General features: G+C 34.3%; 2 protein-coding genes across 3 annotated transcripts; both read left to right on the plus strand.

Moving 5' to 3' along the window:
• Positions 1–1,932: 1,932 nt before the first annotated feature.
• LOC139904248 (phospholipase SGR2-like) lies at positions 1,933–12,728 on the plus strand. Of its 2 annotated transcripts, XR_011778713.1 has the most exons (22): positions 1,933–2,399; positions 2,780–2,880; positions 3,050–3,235; positions 3,348–3,506; positions 3,964–4,035; positions 4,120–4,272; positions 4,725–4,775; positions 4,885–5,055; positions 5,167–5,316; positions 5,883–5,948; positions 6,058–6,414; positions 6,497–6,548; positions 6,977–7,095; positions 7,221–7,293; positions 7,581–7,683; positions 8,027–8,120; positions 8,373–8,435; positions 8,973–9,021; positions 9,194–9,303; positions 9,617–9,663; positions 9,756–10,260; positions 12,613–12,728. XR_011778713.1 is itself a non-coding variant. In XM_071886194.1 (21 exons), the coding sequence occupies exons 1-21, from the start codon at positions 2,204–2,206 to the stop codon at positions 9,994–9,996; spliced, it is 2,613 nt and encodes an 870-aa protein (XP_071742295.1). In that variant the 5' UTR covers positions 1,933–2,203; the 3' UTR covers positions 9,997–10,280. The 2 variants fall into 2 exon arrangements, 1 of the variants encoding a protein (XP_071742295.1); XM_071886194.1 differs by lacking the exon at positions 12,613–12,728 and having other exon boundaries at positions 9,756–10,280.
• Positions 12,729–14,665: 1,937 nt separating this feature from the next.
• On the plus strand, positions 14,666–19,934 carry LOC139904249 (sodium/pyruvate cotransporter BASS2, chloroplastic-like). Its single transcript, XM_071886195.1, has 13 exons — positions 14,666–14,863; positions 15,159–15,258; positions 15,978–16,107; positions 16,182–16,223; positions 16,310–16,423; positions 16,501–16,563; positions 16,912–17,039; positions 17,140–17,221; positions 17,321–17,372; positions 17,466–17,563; positions 18,313–18,471; positions 18,568–18,657; positions 19,608–19,934. The coding sequence occupies exons 1-13, from the start codon at positions 14,764–14,766 to the stop codon at positions 19,683–19,685; spliced, it is 1,236 nt and encodes a 411-aa protein (XP_071742296.1). The 5' UTR covers positions 14,666–14,763; the 3' UTR covers positions 19,686–19,934.
• The last annotated feature ends 255 nt before the right edge of the window (positions 19,935–20,189 follow it).

Genomic DNA, 20,189 nt, shown 5'->3' on the forward strand with positions numbered 1-20,189 from the left:
ATTTTTAGCACAATGAATATTATAAATGTGTTTACCTGGTTTCACGTAATAGTCGACTGTAGGAGATTGTTTATTTGAGATCAAAATCAAAACGTATCTTCTTCTTGTGCTATTCGGAATGCGAATTCGATTTAGGTGAAGGAAGGATTGATTATCGGTTTTGATTTTGATGCTAGTCCTGTGTGTTTTAGAGGGAATTAGGTTTTTTGTGTGATTTGTTCGTGAATGTTGGGTTGAGAGGTTTTTAGGGTTCTTTTGGTGTAAAACAAAGGAAACCCCTATTTTTTGAAAAGTATCCCGTCAGTTTTCTTGATTTTAGGGGCAAAATAGTCTAGTTGGTGCTATTTTTTCTTAATGACTTCATTAAGATGATTTGTCTAATTTCATGGTCAGTATTTAGTCTAATTTCAATAATGGATGACTAAGATTGCATTTTTTAGTTTCGAAGGACTTTATTATGTTTTTCTTATTATATATATATAGTAGAGATAGACATATAGATCTTTTGTCCTCTTCCTATTTTATCTTTCCAAAATAAATCTCGGCAAAACTATTCATTTTTATTATTATTTCTCAAGAAAGGGTTGAAAATAGCATGACTAATCATGTTGGACTACGTATATTAGAATATGGTGTCGGATTACTTGCTCTCTCAAATAGTGCGAACAGAGAAAACTTTGTACATTTTTCCCGTTTACGTTTCTGAAATTAAACTCGGTAACACAGCGTAAGAATTCAACAAGTTTATTAGGAGAAGTTCGTAATTTGTTTTTTCTGCGAAAAACTATAAATATTTTATGAGAGTTTGTCTAATGTGTCTAAGGCATACAATAAAAACATTATTATATTTAAAGTTATTTATTACATATATTTCCCCACCCCCCAAATTTACCCTCTATTTTATTACTTTTAATAGAGGAATATTCAAATGAAACCAACTTTTAAGTTGAAATTAAAAGGATCAATCAGAGTGCGACACGTGGCGCGATAATCAGGTGTGATTGAAAAAAAAAAAATTAAAAAAAATTTCGAAATTTTTTTTTCAATCACATATGATTGGATTTGACATGCAATAAATCACATGTGATTCTGCATGCCAATCACATGTTATTGTAAAACTCAATCACATGTGATTCTGCATGTCAAATCCAATCACATATGATTGATTTTTTTTTAGTAAAATGACGAATTCCAGTAAATTTGTGCTAAAACCTTTAAACACCAAGTTTTTGATCAAAACTTGATCAAATCACCGAATTAAAGTCTAAAATTTTGAAGATATGATCACGAAACGCTAACATACTTGATCAAATCACCGAATTAAAGTCAATTTCTAGTTGAATTTTTTTTGAAAAAAAAAATTGATTTTTTTTCAATCAAATGTGATTGGATTTGACATGTAGAAGCACATGTGATTGTGTTTTACAATCACATGTGATTGAAATTTTACAATCACATGTGATTGGATTTGAAATGCTAAATTTGAAAAAGAAAATTAAAAAAAAATTAAATTTTTTTTTCGCGACACATTGGTCCGTTGAATTTCAAGTAAATTATTGGATTCAAGAGATTTTAACTCACTTTTAATAACTCAAATTTTGATGAGAATATAGAAAATCATGAAAAATAGCATGTCGAAATATTAGAAATTATTGTTGAAATATAAATTTCGTAATAATAGCCATATCGGGTGCTTAAGGCTACAAACAATAACCTAACAAAAACTGCTAGAAACCATCTATCTATGACGATGTTATTTTTGGCTTGGATGTCAGAGAAGTAACTACTCCGTTCCGTATTAATATTTTTAATATTAATATTAATATTAATATTAATATTAATATATTAATATATTAATATTAATTACGTAACTCGATTAAACCTTGATGATAGCGTACGTGCAACGGTGCAAGTACCCACGATAATCAGTGCAACCTGCATTATAATCGTTTGCATCCCACGCAAGACTCTCCCCTTAAATATTTCTCGTAGATTCAATTTAATGATTTTCCTCCAATTTCTTGTAATCCGATATTGAAAAGCATCATTTGTTTGTAAATCTCATCACGTCACGTTTTCTACGTCCAATCAAACACGAAACTCGATTTAAAAAAAAAATTTGCATTACAATTTGATGTTCATTTTTTGGTATTGCACACCACCTGTTTGATCAATTGCCTGAACGAAATTTATTATCTTTTCAATGGGGGAAAACGATGGGGCTGAAGAGGGGAAAGATTGTGGTAATATGTTACGAAATACGCCGTCTAATATACGAAGATTGGCTGATGAAATACAACGATGTGAGGGCAGAAATAAGTATCTTGCACATACTAAAAGCCCTTACGATGGGGGAGATGTTAGGTGGTACTTTCGTAAGGTTCCAATGGAGAAAAATGGTACTGTTGGTGTTTTTATTCATATTTCACACCTTAAAAAATGGTTCCTAAAACCCTAATAAGTTATAAATCATGTTAAACCAATTAGTGTCATAAAAACCATCCATTTTTGGGGTAAGCTAGGAAACCCTAAACGAGCACATTTGCTTCCATAGAAGGTAAAAGCTCGGGTAATCAAGTCCCCGAGCGCGAGACCTGAATTGCATATTATGCGCATCCTCTAGTCACACTCACACTCCCATTTGAATAATTTGGCATAGCCAGGAATTGAACCCGGGTGGTGTGCTTCATTGGGCAACATTAACAAACTTAAATGTTTAGAACACTTTTTTGTTGATTGTCGTATTGATACCAATATTGCTTCCTTTGCATAATTACAGAGGTAGCTGCTGCTGTCCCGCGTGCAGAAATAGTAGAGAAGAGTGATTATTTTCGATTTGGTATGAGAGATTCTCTTGCAATAGAGGCTTCATTTTTGCAGGTTATATCATCTGTGTTTTTTTAAGTTATCAAGTCATTTTTCTAAATCACTTGCCGAATTGTCGTAGACCCAGTTAGTAAAATGCCGGATTTATTTGTTTTGCTACGAATGTATGAATCTTTTATACATGGATCAATGCCTGAGGCTTTTGTTGATGTACAAAATGCAGCAAGAAGAGGAACTGCTTTCTATTTGGTGGAAAGAATATGCTGAATGTAGTGAAGGTCCAAAAGGGTCACCCGCTTCGATATCTAACTCTGAACCACTGCTAAAGCCATTTATTTCCGATAATTCACAAACATATTTAGATGACGAAGAAAGAGTTGGTGTACCTGTTAAAGGAGGCTTGTATGAGGTATCAATTCGTTTGTCAAAACATACATGAACACCAACAAACCCGTATTCTCACACCAAACACTTGGTCTTATGATTCTTATGTTGACAGTTTTTGTTCGTTTTAATGGTAGGTAGACTTGGTAAGGAGACATTGTTTCCCGGTTTATTGGGACGGAGATAATCGGCGTGTTTTAAGAGGCCATTGGTTTGCTCGTAAAGGTGGGAGTCTGGATTGGCTTCCACTCCGTGAAGATGTTTCTGAACAATTAGAGTTTGCTTATCATGGCAGGGTAACTCACTCATAAACCATGTACGCTTATAGTGGTGGCAATTTCAACCCGAATACTTGTAAATAGGTTGATATGGGTTATTTATTTACTATTTACTATCTAATCTAATTAAATCTAATGGAAATGTTTAAAATGAGAACAGATCAAACATCGAGAGTAACTGTTCATATAACACATAAAACATCCTAAATAGTTATATTAAGATATAATAAGTTAGATCATCATATTTGGAATTTGGAAATAAGACTGTTTCTCTAAACATATTTGGCACTCTAGTTTATAAATAATTAAAAAATTTGGTCAATAAGTGTTTCAAGCAACCCATCTGCCACATGACCTAGTCTGTAAAAAGATTAGCCGTTTGACCTCTTAGCTCGTTGCCCACTTTGCAAATTCTGTATGAATTGACCACATTTATCTTTTCTTTGGTTATATTGCTTTAATTTGGCTGTGTTAGGTCTGGCGTCGCAGAACATTTCAACCGTCAGGATTATTTGCAGCCCGAGTTGACATGCAAGGATCTACTCCTGTATGTTTCCATTCTGCCAGTTTACTTTCTAGGTCTATGAGTGGTGTCATCTTTCATATTTGCATCTTGTTTGTTTGGCTGCAGGGGCTGCATGCTCTTTTTACTGGAGAGGATGACACATGGGAAGCTTGGCTATATGTTGGCGCATCAGGATTTTCAAGCATTGTTAAATTAGGTGGGACCGGCATTAGGTTAAGGCGTGGTTATGCTCCATCTCTTTCACCAAAGCCAACTCAGGTATTTCAAACATCTACTGTGTTTTCAGAAAATTGATTTTGTACCTTATAAATATAAAGAATTCATTCATGAGAGTAATAAATAAATTTTATTATGTTCAAATGTTTAAAATTTTATCAAACTTCCCCCAACATATATTGCAAGTATGTAACTTTAAATTTTCTATTTTAGGAGTTAATAATTTCTATTTTATGTGTTTGATAATTTTGTCATATGGTAACCCAGTAGGCCAGTATCTTTCACTTACTTGTCAGCCATAAAAGTTGCCAATGCATGGAAACCGTTTTCATGTAAGTGGAATATAAGAAGTCAAATAAAGACAGTAGCAATAATTGAAAGCTTGATATAAATGGTAGAAAGTTCAAATTGGGTAGTTTCAATACAATCTCAGGCACTTAATGCTAAAGTTTATGGATAAAGTTGGCATCTTAACTGATAATTGTTTTTGTTAGGATGAGTTACGTCAACAGAAGGAGGAAGATATGGATAATTACTGTTCACAGGTAGAAGTATATTATTTGAGTATACATATAATTGAGACTGAAGCTGTACAATCTATTTTTTTAAAGTAAAAATTGATTCTTAAATTTTTTTAATCATGAAAATATAAAGGTTCCAGTTAGGCATCTTGTGTTCATGGTCCATGGTATTGGTCAAAGGTTGCAGAAAGCCAATTTGATTGATGATGTCGGCATTTTCCGTCACATTACTTCTTGCCTTGCTGAACAACATCTCACATCTTATCAACGAAGAACACAGCGAATTCTTTTCATTCCATGTCAGGTAGTGATTATGTTACGTTCACTTGATCATAGCATTTGTAAACTCATTAAATTTTGTATGATTATATTAAGTCCTTATTCTTGATGTAATTGGTCGATCTTGTACTGGCAGTGGCGGAAAAATTTAAAGCTTAGTGGTGAATCTGCTGTAGAAAAATGTACATTACCTGGTGTACGTGGGTTGCGGGTAACGTTAAGTGCTACAGTTCACGATGTATTATACTACATGAGCCCTATCTACTGCCAGGATATTATTGACTCGGTATGTTCAATGTATGCATGGTCAACTTTTGGAAATTGTTTAGCTTAACAAATATATTTAATTTAATAATGTAATTAGACATGTGTTGTGGGGTGTTTGAGTGTGTTTAATGAAATCAGTTACGTGATATGAAATGATTAGCTATTACAGTATAAAACTTGCTGTAGAAGATAATGCTTGGATCTGCTTCAGCTCTTTAACATTGTACGGAGTAACAGTTATAGTTAATCATACGTTTCGGTGTTTGGCCAGTTCCAATTATCTTAGACATTAATAAATAAAATGACCAAGAATAGCATATTGTAATTAATTATATTTTCTTTGGTGTTTAGAAGATGTTATGTGATATCAGAGAAACTGTCTAGCTGTTAAGCAGGTAATTTATGCAACCCTTTGGATAATCCATTTTCTTACAAGTGGCATGAGATTTATCATCTGACCTTCAAATGTCAAAAACTGATTACTGCGATTTTGACTTGTAGTAATTAGCTTATAAACTGCAAATTCAAACCCATTAAATTATATGATGTAATCGTTTACTAAGTGTACATTGGACGTTTGGGCAGGTTTCGACTCAGTTAAATAAGTTATTTTTAAAGTTCCTCAAGAGGAATCCTGGTTATGATGGAAAGGTGAGTGTTTAGCGATTATATTTGATTTAAACTTCATAATTCTATTTATTATATATTGAAAAATTTAGTACGCATATTAAAGTTATTTATTTGATGTTTGCGGGCACAGGTTTCTTTATATGGCCATTCCTTAGGAAGTGTCCTCTCTTATGACATCCTTTGTCATCAAGAGACTTTAACTAGCCCATTTCCTATGGAATGGATTTACAAAAATAAGATTAAGTATGAAAGTTGTACACCAAATGACATGAAATCATCTTCGGCAAATTCACGGGTCAATGATTTTAATGCAATTGTGGATCATGGGTCTGGCCATAGTCCAAACGAATCGCTTACCGAGAAGGACAATGGTTTAGATGACTGTGCAGAAAGGGATAGTGAAGCTTTAGATACAACCGCTAATCAAATTAATGATGATAATTCTCTGCATGATGAAAATACCACAATTAAATCACTGAGAGAAGAGGTAACAAAGTTTTCTACTTCTCATTTATGTGATTATATTATTATTATCTTAATCTTAATTAATAGCATATATGTTCTTGCAGATTGACATTTTGAATGCTAGAATTAAGGAACTAGAAGAGCAAAAAGCTGAAGGTACATTTAGAGGTTCCCTTGACCTGATGGAGTGACAAGTAATTAGTTTTGAAAATTTAAAGGTGGTATAACCGTATATAGGAGACAAATTAAGCCCTTTGTTTAAGAGTAAACGGTCTGTTTCGGGTTATACTTGTTTCTAAAAGGGTTAGGTGTGTGAGTTCTAAATTTTTTGATTGAATGGTAATGGTTTGGGTGTTTAGAGGGTATTAAGATACATAAACTGTCTATATAATGTATAAAACTAAACCGCTTATACGTTCTACTTAAAGAATTATAATCTCATCGTGATAGTAAAGTAATCTGACTCACTTTCATCGTTTCCAAAAGTGACCCATTTGGGACCCTTTGCCCAGCCATTCACTTTCGCCATCTAATGGGCCGGTTTATCAGTTTACCGTATATTGACGTTCATTTCGAACACACAGGAGATAAAGACGAAGTCACAACAGTGAAAAACGAAAGTGTTACCAAAGGTGCATCTTTCAAAAATGATACACTGAAGAGTTACACGCCTCTTATAAACTACACAAAATTGGAATTCAAGGTAATATCCACACACAAAAAATTTGAAATCCCTTTTTAAATTATATATGTAATATGTAATATGTATATGTATGCTGGAACGGGTTGAAGATATCTAATACTCCGTATCTGAAATCAATTTGTCAGGTTGATACATTCTTTGCGGTTGGGTCTCCTCTTGGAGTTTTTCTTTCCCTTCGAAATGTCCGTATAGGAATCGGTAAATACTTGTCGTCTTGGGTAACTTATTTTATAGTTTTTCTATTGACCGGTCTTATATTACTACCCTCTATGATGGGAAGTTAAAAGCATAAGTTTTTTTCTGTCTTCTTTTGTCAATTAATGGAAAGTACATGTATGAGTAACCCGCTTGCATTTGTTTATGTTCTTGTTTCCTTACAAATCCATTTTTACACCTTTATTATCATCTTTCCATCCAATTCTTTTCTCATACAGTTTTGGTACTGTTAATTTGTTTACGAGATGGATTTTCTATATTTTCATTAGGGGAAGGAAGAGATTATTGGAACAATGAAAATATTATTGAAGAGATGCCATCATGTCGGCAGATGTTCAACATATTTCATCCTTTTGATCCAGTGGCATATAGGTATCAATTTACTTAGTTACTAGTAGGGTCGATTTGGGTTATGGGTCAAATGGGTGAGTAGTAAATGGCTTTAAAAGCTGGTTGAATGAATCTATTAAAAAAGATTGATTACATTCAAATAAGTTAATTTTGCTAGTCATATCTGATGCACTACTTGTATTGTTTTCAGTCAACTACACCTGATTTGTCTGAAAATTCACGTGTTTTACATGAAATCCAGAACCCTTAAAGACCGTTACCTGACTGACTCACCCATTTTTCCATCTATAATAAGAGATGATATCAGTACTTATATAACCCGTTTGGTTTGACAACTAATGTGAATTAAAGCGTCCTTCCACAGAGTAGAACCACTTGTTTGTAAAGATTATGTGAACACGCGTCCAGTCATTATTCCTTATCATAAAGGTGGAAAGAGGCTGCATATCGGGTTTCAGGTAGGCTATCACTTGTATGCGTTAATAAATTTTGATTCATTCACTTATGAAATGGGTCGATTCGGCCAAGCTAGAACTCTTTTGGGTCAAATGAATAAATTTGCTCAAAATGGAAAGCGTCAAGCAGGTGGAAAGTCGTCCAAAATCTATCTTTAATGCATATAACCTTGGAAATCTTTTTAACTAAAATACTTAAAGAGATTATTATTGTAATACTACTCCATATGATATTGATCTTATATGATGGTTCAGGAATTCGTTGAAGATGTTTCGTCAAGTTCTCAAGTGGTAATGAATCGTATGAGCTCAGTAAAGGTCTGTATAATGTTTTGTTGAAATAAGAACAGCATACTGTTTTGTAGTTGTCACCTAGATTTTGTTCAACTTATGCATGCCAAGTTATGAGTTATTGACTTTTATGAACCATCATACTTGATCTTTTGTTACAAATGTATCATGGTTCTCTAGAAACTTGCAAAAGAACACAACCATTTTTGTAGGTTTTTTCAACTTCATACAAAAGATGCCACTTAAAATGAACTTTTGTGGCATTATATATTTACATGTGCGCAAATTATGAAAAAATAGTAATATTTATGGGAAGTACTATGTCTTGGGCATTTCACTTGATTGCTCAGTTCAAAATGTCAAACCACTTGTAAAAATTCAGTGACTATGTTATGTTTGAAAAACAAGCATTCGTATAATAGACATCACAACCATTCATTTGTATCGTTTCATTCTACTTCAATGTGATTCATGCTACAAGATTATCGTATCAAAATACTCGTTATTTTTTTACTCTTGTCAAATGGCTAATAAAAATGTTCTACACTGGCTTACCGATTGTAGGGCAAAGTACTGGCATTATGTCAAGCGAAGGATGGTGATGTTGTTGCAGGTACTTAGATTATACATATTCCTGACCCATCTCGTTTCTTAAATGGCTGCTTGAGGGACAATAGGCTTGTCTTAAAAATTTCAGTTTTGACACAATAATATACAAATGGGTTTATCTATACATTTTCTTGTTTTGAACCAAGTATTAATCTGTACACCTGAATCTTGTTTAGGCTCAGCTGAGACATCAGAAGATCCCGAAGTAGTGGAAAGATCGTATGGTTCAATAATGCTCGAGAAGTTAACGGGGAGTGAAGATGGGCGGATTGATCATGTTCTACAAGTATCTATCCTTACTATTCTTTGAATGAAAACTTTAAGTAAATAAATGAATAAGTAACCTAGGCTATAAATTATGTTATATAAATTAGTCCCTACAATGGGAGCCTAGGTTCCCTTCCCAGTGTGTCTTTATCCGTGGTTCATGTGGGTCCAGCGGACTACCAATGGGTCGGGTAGGTTACCCGTTTTTTGTTGACAATAAGTTATGTTACAATATGATTTTTTGAGAAGCATATTTGAAAGTGTTGCTTTACATGGTTCAGAACAATAGAAGATTTTTGAAATTCACCCTCTCTTTAAATTAATTGATGCAGGATAAAACATTCCAGCATCAGTACATATCCGCCGTGGGAGCACATACGTAAGTATAAACTGCTTGTCGTATTTTGCCATCTTATAAATATTAAAGTTTTATAACACGCAAATGCACCGTTTGACTGAGAAATGGTGCAGATCTTATTGGAAAGACTTGGATACTGCATTATTCATACTGAAACATCTATATAAAGACATACCAGATGAACCCGAAACTCCAGATAAATACATGGAGGATGAATTGAATCAAGAAACTGGTGACTGGAATAGGTGGTATGATAATGAAGCAGCAGCTGAGGAAGAGCTCCCGTTGACTTTTTCAAACACTAAATTCGTGAAAAAGTTTACGAGGAGAGCAAAAAGCTTCATTGGTCCTTGACTTTTCTCCGAAGAGCAACGGTTGTTCTTGCAAGAATGCCATAGAAACATCATAGTTTGCATGAATGAGCGGGTTTGGTCAAGTTTCGTAACGTAAATGTGAATTAACCATCATACCCATGTAACCTTTTGTCCAAAAGCATTCGTTCTTTCAAACTGTGGCCTTCTTGTTGAAATTCCCTACAACACCGATTTGTTTGCAAGGAAAATACAAGTATGATGATTAAATTGTCAAACTGTATTTTGTGGAAAATGAAATTGTACGGTATGTAAAAGATGATTTAGAGTTCTTTTTTTTTTTTTTTGAAAATCAAGATAATTTTATTGATAAGGAAATGATACAAAGAGAATTACAACATGAGTAACACTAATTTGAGCGAAACTCGAGGACCTATACTAGATATAAAGTAAGAGACTAACAAGATGTAGAATACCCTGATTTCGGAGCAGTATTATCGAACTTAACATCAATCACCATTACCCTCATCATCTACTAATACATAAAAAGGATTGTTTGTTTCAATTCTATCTTTGAAATATGTCTTATTATTACCTTCACCATCAATGCCCTTCCCTTTATCTCTTTTCCTTAAAACATTATGATTTCGATTTTTCTGGGACTCCACATTCCAATCTGTTTCCTCCACAGCAATATTGTCTTTAATACCATAATTATTCTTAACTGCATTTTGCTTGATACCTTTTGCTTCTGTTGACTGCCATTGACTTTTATTATTTCAAAATTCAACTTATGAAATACCCTTCCTTTCTTACCAACAACTTTAGAGCCGTCCTCAACACACTGGTTATTTAAATCAACTGTTTCACCATCATTGTTGATTTTCAAAGCGTCTTTTAACACTTGTGCAGATACTTCATCTTCTGTTTTAGGCCTAATTTTACAAGTATTAAAAGAGTGCCCAAACACTTTGCAATGAGTGCATAAAGGCGGTTTCCATTGATAAGTCACCTCAAGTTTACCCACTTTGGCTGGAAAAGAACCAATCACAGGATAGGAAAATTCGACAAAGCTAGGAAGGTCATCAGCTGCATTGACTTCAGTCAAAACTCTAGCAAAACCTAGTCTTCCACTTTTACTCAAACATCTCTCTAAAGTAACTTTGTCCATCAAAATAGACCTACCAATACCACTAACAAGTTTACCTATACTTCTGCCACTCCATAGTTCAATGGGTATATTGTGAATGCAAATCCAAATTGGAACTTTTTCAGGTTCAATTTTTTCAAACCAAACCCCAGGTTCCCACTGATTCACGAAAAAAGGAACATTATTAACTAACCATGGACCACTCTCAAGAACCTCCTTCATACCCTTTTCATTTTTAAAATTGCATAAATAAAATCCTGCAGCTGTTTTGACGATTTCTTTAAGGTCATACCTCCGCCACATTCTCCTTAGATGGGTATTAACAATCCTATAATCCATAGAAGTTCCAATAAAATACCCATATAATTGAAGAGAAAATGGACTACCGCCCTTCTTAACCTCCTCAGCGAAGAAAACTACTCTCTTTTGACCATTAGACATTAAAACAGGAGGAATGAACTCCATTTTTAATTCTTCTTCATCTTTGTTTTGTTTTAAGAAGTCAGCAAAAGTGATGTTTGGATTTACCCATGCTCTTGGGGTTTTAGTATTTGTATTGCCTTGCCCATCACTAGTCTCAACCCCTTCCATTGTTATAGATTTAATCCCAGAAACAATATTATCTTTATCACCGCTATTATTATCCTGCGTATTCATTAATGTTACATTGCCACCCAATGTAAATTGGGAGAAATCATCAGGAACAACAATTGACTCTCTAATACCATCATTCTTAAATAACTTAACAGCATTCTCAGCAGCAGCCACTAGGTTTACATCAACCTCATTATAACTACCATCTTTTGAACTCTTAAAGAATACAACAGGACTAGCAGAAACAGTCGGTTTAGCAACAACAATTGTTTCACCAATAGATTTAGCAATAATATCATCGTTACTAACTACAATATCATCAATAGAATGATCAGTTACAGCAGAATTCTTACCATACCCACATTTCTTCCTGTTACCCTTGCGTTTTTTAATTACTTCAGGGAGTATTTTTTCATTAGCAGGAATAGAAGAATCACCAGCATAAGGAACAAATTGAGCACTCTTCTTTTCTTTAGACGGACCATCCCCAACATCAATCAGCTGGTTCACTTTACCCTTCCTCTTTCTAGAACTATAGGTTTTCAGAATCATCCCCTCTGAATCACGATTATCCTTCCCAGGTTGATCAATTGGCACATCTCCCTCGTTCTTATTTGGCTGATCAACTTCATCTACCATCAGATTGGAATGTACGACATCATCCATAATCTGAGATGAACGATCCCCATCAGAATCAGATGAAGACACTTCTCCACTTTTAGAAGCCGCATCCGCTGTTCCACGACTAACCGATCGGTTTCGCAAAACCCTAGTAGCAGTCGCCGTTATATTTAGAGTTCTACCCATTATTGTACATATATTCTTTTCCTGGTGCTACAAAAGGTGTTTGTGTATCAGTCTCTCATTTCTTGTTTTCTTTTTTGTTTTATTTCCTTCTTCCTGGTTCTAAAATAGGTTGCTTTGGGGAAGGTATGACTAGGTAACGATAGATTGTAGCAGCGGTCATAATGCATCTGTATCAACGCACAAGGTTGGAAAACTCGGAACTCGGGGATGTTGGGGAGATCTCGGCATCTCGAAAAAATCTTGGAGAGATCTCGGACGTTGACTTACGTTGACTTTTTAATGTTTAAAGTATAAATTTATATATATGAATAAATATATGTATATTTATATACATTATTTCGAGATTTTACAATAAAATCAGAGAAATGAGTGAGAAAATCTGAGAATTACGAGATCTTACGAGAAAATCCACGAAAATCCAATAAATAAGCAAGAAAATTCGAGAAATCGTGGTTTTGATCAAATTTGACCCCGTTGACCGGGAAATCTTGGGAGATGGACATCTCGTCTCGGTTGCCTTCTAAAAACGAGATTTCGGGGAGATGATCGCAACATGTGGTTTAGTACCCCTCGGAGATCCCCATCGCTGTCCAAAAAAAACTAACAACTACGAGTATATTAAGCCGACATGTCAAATTACATTTTTTTTGGAACAGCTTAAATATTATTAAACCGCCACACCCCCTAGCAAGACACTAGAGAGGGGGTCAAACCAAAAAGCTTACAGAGGCTTAAAAAGCCACAAGTTTCATGAAGGATTACATTTACTTCGGCTAACAATCCAAATAAAAGAAAAATTCCTATTGGAATAAAAAAGGACATCTTTTCATACTAGGAGGCCCGAAAAGAACACTATTTCTGTATCTCCAAATGTGCCAAAGCAAGGCACCAACGATCACGAAAAGACGCATCTTCGAGACTGTTGATAGATGAGCCGCATCAAACCAAAGAAGCCAATCTTCCCACCTTCGAAACACCGGGATGTCTAACTCGACCCATAGCCGCACCTTACGCCATAACTCCACAGCAAGAGGGCAATCGAAAAAAACATGGTCCACGGATTCAATTGGACAGACACAAGTAAGACATCCGATATCATTGATCTCAATACCACGCTTAGAGAAATTAAGCCTTGTAGGCAACCTATCCCAAGCGAGACGCCAAAGAAGTATGTTTATTTTCCTTGGAATTTCTTTAATCCATCTAGTAACAATGTCAACCGAGGGAAGCCTACATTCATCCAGATAAGCACGAGTGTCGCTAACCTTGAAGAAACCATCGTCTGACAAAACCACTCCCAAGAATCCGAAAAATCTCGAGTTTCAACTTGACCGAGGTGATCCAACAGTTTCCCAAGGAGCGCATAATTCCGACGCCCAATATCTCTCATCCAAGACCAACTCCACACATCGTTAATTAGACGCTGACTTAGAAGACAATCTGGATTTGATTCAAGATGCATGATGCGATTGAACTTTAAAGCAAGAGTCTCGTCCCCTTTCCAGTTATCTTTCCAAAAACGAATAGAGTTTCCATTCCCTACTTTAACTCGGAGAGTGTTAGATGGCAATGAACCTTCCAGACGTAACTTATAAAAAGTTTTTATGATCGAGGACCAAACACCAGAGCCACTAGCATTACCATTGATGTTTCCATCAAGACCATATATCGACTTAATGAACGAAACCCACATAGAATCCTTGGCCGTGACAAAACCCCAAACCCACTTCAACAATAAAGTGTGGTTAAAAGCTCTAATACTCCCAATCGAGAGGCCACCATTTTCTTTAGAGGCTAAAACTTGATCCCAACTAATCCAATGCATCCTTCTTTGATCATTCGTGCTTCCCAAAAAAAACGAAGCACGAATCTTTTCAAGATCATTGATCACCGTATCGGGACATTTAAATAAAGAGAAATAATAAATGCCCAATGACCCGAGCACCGATTTGGTCAAATTACATACTTTTCATATGCCAACATGTCAAACCTTCAAAAATGTTCGAAATGCTAATACAGTAGTACACTATGTATAACAACTTGTACCATGAAAAATTATCCAAATTGATAACAACATTTCGTACGACACTTTGGATTGGCTTAAAATCTGGTGTGTGGTTCCTTTGGTTTCCACGATCCTCTATCTGGACCCATCTCACACCCCTCCAATCCAATTTTGAAACAAAACTCATGCTCAATTAATGCTTACACTACTATACAATACCCAATTTCACTCTCACCCAATTTTATCGGTCTTTAATGGCGTCTATTTCAAGAATTGTTGCTAAAGATTGTAACTTTCTATCACATGATGCTGTTCTTCATAGACCCAGATTAAGAGGAATTCATAATCATATTTGTATGTATTCTTACATATTTTTATGCTAATTATTGAATTGGGTTTTCTTTTATCTTGTTTGCTTCTGAAAAGTACATTGGTTATTCATACATATGAATTGGGTTATTCTCTTATTATGAATTGGTCAAGTGGGTATATTTTGCTAGTGTAAGCCCAGCTTGGCCCTATTGTTGTATTCTTCCAGCCTTTCACTTTTTCGTGAACTGTTGGCTTTCATCTATTTAGTTTGTATACTGCTAAAAAAAAAAAAAAAAAGATACTGCACAAAGTTGTAAACTTTAGTGAAAATTTGCAGCTTTTAGAAGTGGGGTTACTTCAATTGGAGATGTGAACAGGCCTTTGGCTCTTGACAATAATAGATTCTGCTCATCAATTCTTCAATCTTTGAACTCGAGGTATTGTGTATGTGGTTTATGGATATTGTTATTGTTATTAATATGGCAATCAGCTCAACTAGTTTATGCTTTTTATTGTTTATGAGAGTATGGAGTACCTAAATTTTAGGTGTGACCAAATAAAGTAAGCAAAATCACAATTGTATACTGGTTTTCATGCTATTTAGGGTTTAAGCTATATGATTGCAATGTAGTGTAGTTCCTATTCCTATATGCACAGCCTACTTTTTTATTATCCCTTAAACTTTCAAATTTGTTCCAACATGACCGATGTACTCATGTGAACCACATAAGCACCAAGTCATAAGTATTATTTATCTGCTAAACTTGTTGCAGAATGGAAATGTGAGAACAAATTCTAAAGTTTAATGTTAAGTTAATCAACATATGGGTTGCTCATAACTGTACTTTTTTGAAAGTAAGTGCTATCATATGGCTACACCCAAGTATTTTTTTTATTGATTATTTGAATTGAGAGTGTGTGGTAATGAAAGGCGGTAGTCAGATAAGCTTTTGATGCTTAAAGTTGTAACTATCATTTTTGGTGGTTCCGAGTGTTCGGTAAATTCTGATTTTGCAAGGAGGTGAGATTTAAAATGGCTATGTAAGTAAATATAACAGTGTTGTACCCTTTTTTGGTATGATTCTTTATTTTTATGTTTCATTTGAATATAATTGGTCTTAGTTGAACTACCAAATTCATTTAATTTTGTGGTTAGGAGCTCAAAAATTGTTTGTCAAGCAGCAACGAATGTACCAGGAGATGTTCCTGCCAATGTCGATTCCTCGAGTGGCATGACAACATATGAAAAAGTTATTGAAACATTGACAACCCTTTTTCCGTTATGGGTATGTAAAAACAGTACGTTTATCACATTTCCCGTATTTTCAACTGTACTAATCAATTCTGATGTAATCAACAGGTTATTATAGGTACAGTTGTTGGGATTTACAAGCCTTCCGCTGTAAGTGTTACCTCGTGCGGTGCATTTTCTCATATTAAAAATTATAAAAACGAGACTTGACTAGATCATTTTGATTCAAAATGCAGGTTACTTGGTTACAAACAGACCTTTTTACTGTTGGTTTGGGTTTTCTCATGCTTTCTATGGGGTTGACACTAACATTTGAGGATTTCAGACGTTGCTTACGGAATCCATGGACTGTACGCATTTTTTTATTTTGTTTTGTTCCTGCAAGTCTCTTATTTATATTTAAGACAAATACGTTTTGGGTTTTCAGGTAGGTGTAGGGTTTCTTGCCCAATACTTGATCAAACCCATGTTAGGATTCTTCATTGCAATGGTATGTGACTATGTATGATTTTATTTCTTTATATTAGTTAGTGCTCTAAGTATGATTTTTTTTTTATTTTTTTTTAAGTATAGATAATCCAAATTATAGAGTAAAACGAATTTGAAGTCGTTCTAAACAAATTTAATTTTCAATCTACTGAATTAAGGTTCAAAAAGAACAATAGTGACGTTTCTGGCTTGAATTTAAAGGACATGAATTTTGGATTTTGGATTTTTTAAAAAAAATATTAGTACAAGAATAACAATTGTGTCCATTTTATGTGATATTTACTTTTTGTACAATTGATAGTGTTATCTGTTTTGTTATTGACTTTAAAACTTGATTTTTAATCGACAGACTCTAAAGTTATCCGCTCCACTTGCAACTGGTTTGATTCTCGTTTCGTGTTGCCCCGGGGGCCAAGCATCAAACGTTGCAACTTATATATCTAAAGGAAATGTAGCACTTTCTGTTCTCATGACAACGTAAGATTTCATTTTCTTATTTAACTTTCAACCTGAAAAGTTACATAATTGTATAATTAAAAAGCATCTTAACAAGAAATATCTATGTCGGTCTCTACAGATGTTCAACGATTGGTGCAATTATCATGACACCGCTCCTCACTAAACTTTTAGCTGGTCAACTTGTTCCGGTTGATGCAGCAGTAAGTAGTCAACCATATACACACACTGACACACACAAAATTACCAAGTCTTAAAATTTTAGTGTAGTTATATTTATTTTCTGCTTTAAATCGTTTCAGGGACTTGCCCTTAGTACTTTTCAGGTTGTTTTGCTACCCACAATACTTGGAGGTAACTTAAATGGTTTTCTTCGATTAAATTCGTAACTTGTGTGAAATTTCACACAAACACCCTCATTAAGTGTTGTGGGCTTTCATGGTGCAGTTTTGATGAATGAATATCTACCAAAATTCACGTCAAAAATCATTACGGTGACACCTTTGATTGGAGTTCTCCTTACGACTCTTCTTTGTGCAAGTCCGGTTAGTCCGCTTGAGATATCTACTGTTGTCTTCAATATCATCTAACTTAAATACCTGACCAAGTAACACGGGTGCTTCAATCCCTCATTGAATCACGTTCTATGTGCGTTGTCTCGAGGTGGCAGATTGGGTTATGGGTCAAGATTCCAGCTTCTGGTCTTAACTGGTGAAGTTGGGCTGCCTTTTGTCCAAATTCTCTAGATCTCACTATGTCAACTAAATTTACAACATTTGTGTTAATTCAGTTATAATCTAATTTACGAAAGATTTTGGATTTTTTACGTATTAATAATACACTTTTGGTATATATTTAGCTTCACCCATTCAGCCATTTGACCCGTTAGAGATAACTCATCTAAATCAACCCATTCATGTGTTACTAAGTCAAACTTATCACCTCTAATATGCATATATAGATGTAATAAACATGTTATAAACTATCATAAGATAAGATGGCCTAGTGTTGCGTCCTAATATCCTGAGAGGTCTCAGGTTTAAACCTCACTAGCAGCAAATCCTGGGGTGGTCAGGGAACGGGTCAGAAACGGTCATGGGACAACCCGGTTAGGCCACATACATCTGAGTAAAAACTAAAAAAACTCGCCCTCTCCGGGCAAGGAAAACCTCTTTTGTTTACCCTTTTTAGAGACAGGTCCCGTATTGCTTACTTGTTTAGACTTCTGGTACACATAAATACGTATCATTCTAATAATATCTTTTATCTTTGATCTTTACATCTTTGTTTTTAGATTGGGCAAGTTGCTGATGTTTTGAAAACACAAGGTTTACAACTATTACTTCCGGTGGCCGCCCTTCACGCGGCAGCATTTTTTATTGGTTATGCAATTTCTAAATTATCATTTGGCGAGTCTACATCTCGTACGATCTCCATAGAATGTGGGATGCAGGTATCATTTACTACTATATTATTTTATTGAATGAAAAACGAGACCTTCTAGCTGTTTGTTGATCGAAATTTGTGTTTATCCGGTTTTATTATACAGAGCTCTGCACTCGGTTTTTTGCTTGCGCAAAAGCATTTTACAAACCCTCTTGTAGCTGTACCTTCTGCTGTTAGCGTTGTATGCATGGCGGTATGAAACTTCTCTTTCATGAATACATTAAATGTATGTGCATTATGAAAAAAAAAAAAAAAAAATTTCTGAAGGCCGCAATAGTTTTATGATTGCGGCCTTCAGAATATTTTTTTTTTTTCATAATGCACATCTATTTAATGTTTTATCAAATCAATTTCATACCAGCTGTCTCAAAACTGTTTTATTGAATTTGAAACTATGATTACATTAATAATAATATATAAGAGGCCAGATGGCATAAAAAGGTACCCTAAGTCCCTAACTTTATCAAATTGCTCAGTTTGAAGCGCAAGTATTTTTTTTTTTTTTTTTTTTTTTTTTTTTTGTCAATTAACGGTGTGCAACTTCTTTTAATCACCACAAAAGGGTTCTTTTTTAACAAATTGAAATTCTAAGTTTCTTTAATGTTCAAAAAACATTTTTTTGTGATGTGATGTTTGAAGAAGAGGTTAAATAGTTATTTTAGTGATAGTTAAAAGTAGAAAATTGTAGTTCCACAACTGTTCAATAAACATTAATTATCAAGTGGTGCTTTAAAAAGGTAAAGAAAACCTCTTTTGGTGATGGAAAGACTTCAATACCTTTAATTTATCATAAAAAAGTAGGTACCTGAAATGAGCAATCAGATAAAATTGGGTACCCTTTGTTCCATTCATTTATATATATATATATATATATATATATATATATATATATATATATATATATAATGGTGTCATTTGTGGTCTTTTTGTCTGGTAATTCTTTCAATAATAATAACATCCCGAACATTCAAATGATTGATCATCTTAATGTTACAATTTCAGATATTGCAAGGACATTAATAATTTCATGCATGACATTTTGTTACAACTGATTACTAGTATTTCTTTTTTACATAATAATCAGTTTTAAAATGCATACCAAAATGCTACATTAATCACTCGTTGCTATTTTGATGAATGCAGCTTGGTGGAAGTGCTTTAGCTGTGTATTGGAGGAACCAACCAATTCCTGTTGATGACAAAGATGATTTCAAGGAGTAAATTCTTGTAGCTTTTCTGGTTTTTATTATTAGTACGAGTAATTGCTATCCTATGTTTTAGGTCGAATTTTGCCATACTGGAAATAGTCGAATTCAGACAATGGCTTGCATATTCTGCAGTAATAGTTTATTTAATGTTGTAAAGACGGTTTTAGTTGATTCAGGAAGAGCAAGGATTTTGCTAGTTAATGTGTCTCTTTGTATTGTATTACTTCGGATTAATATGAAGTGTCATTAGATTTTTTATTTATTATTATTATTATAATTTTTTTTAGACAAGCCTACAGTCTAACACACATACTGTACTACGTACAACCAACACGAATGATATCTTACTGCCTCGAGTGAGGCTTGAATCCCCGTAAGGCGTAAGCCATTACAAATGTTCAATGTTTTTCCAGTGCCCATGAAATCAAACCCAAAACCATTTATCAGCTCATATAAAAAGCATCTGTAAACTATGGAAATCACATTAGTTATTATCATTGTCACGTCAGTTTTTCAT

The sequence above is a fragment of the Rutidosis leptorrhynchoides genome, chromosome 4, assembly GCF_046630445.1.
Source record: "Rutidosis leptorrhynchoides isolate AG116_Rl617_1_P2 chromosome 4, CSIRO_AGI_Rlap_v1, whole genome shotgun sequence".
NCBI lineage: Eukaryota > Viridiplantae > Streptophyta > Magnoliopsida > Asterales > Asteraceae > Rutidosis > Rutidosis leptorrhynchoides.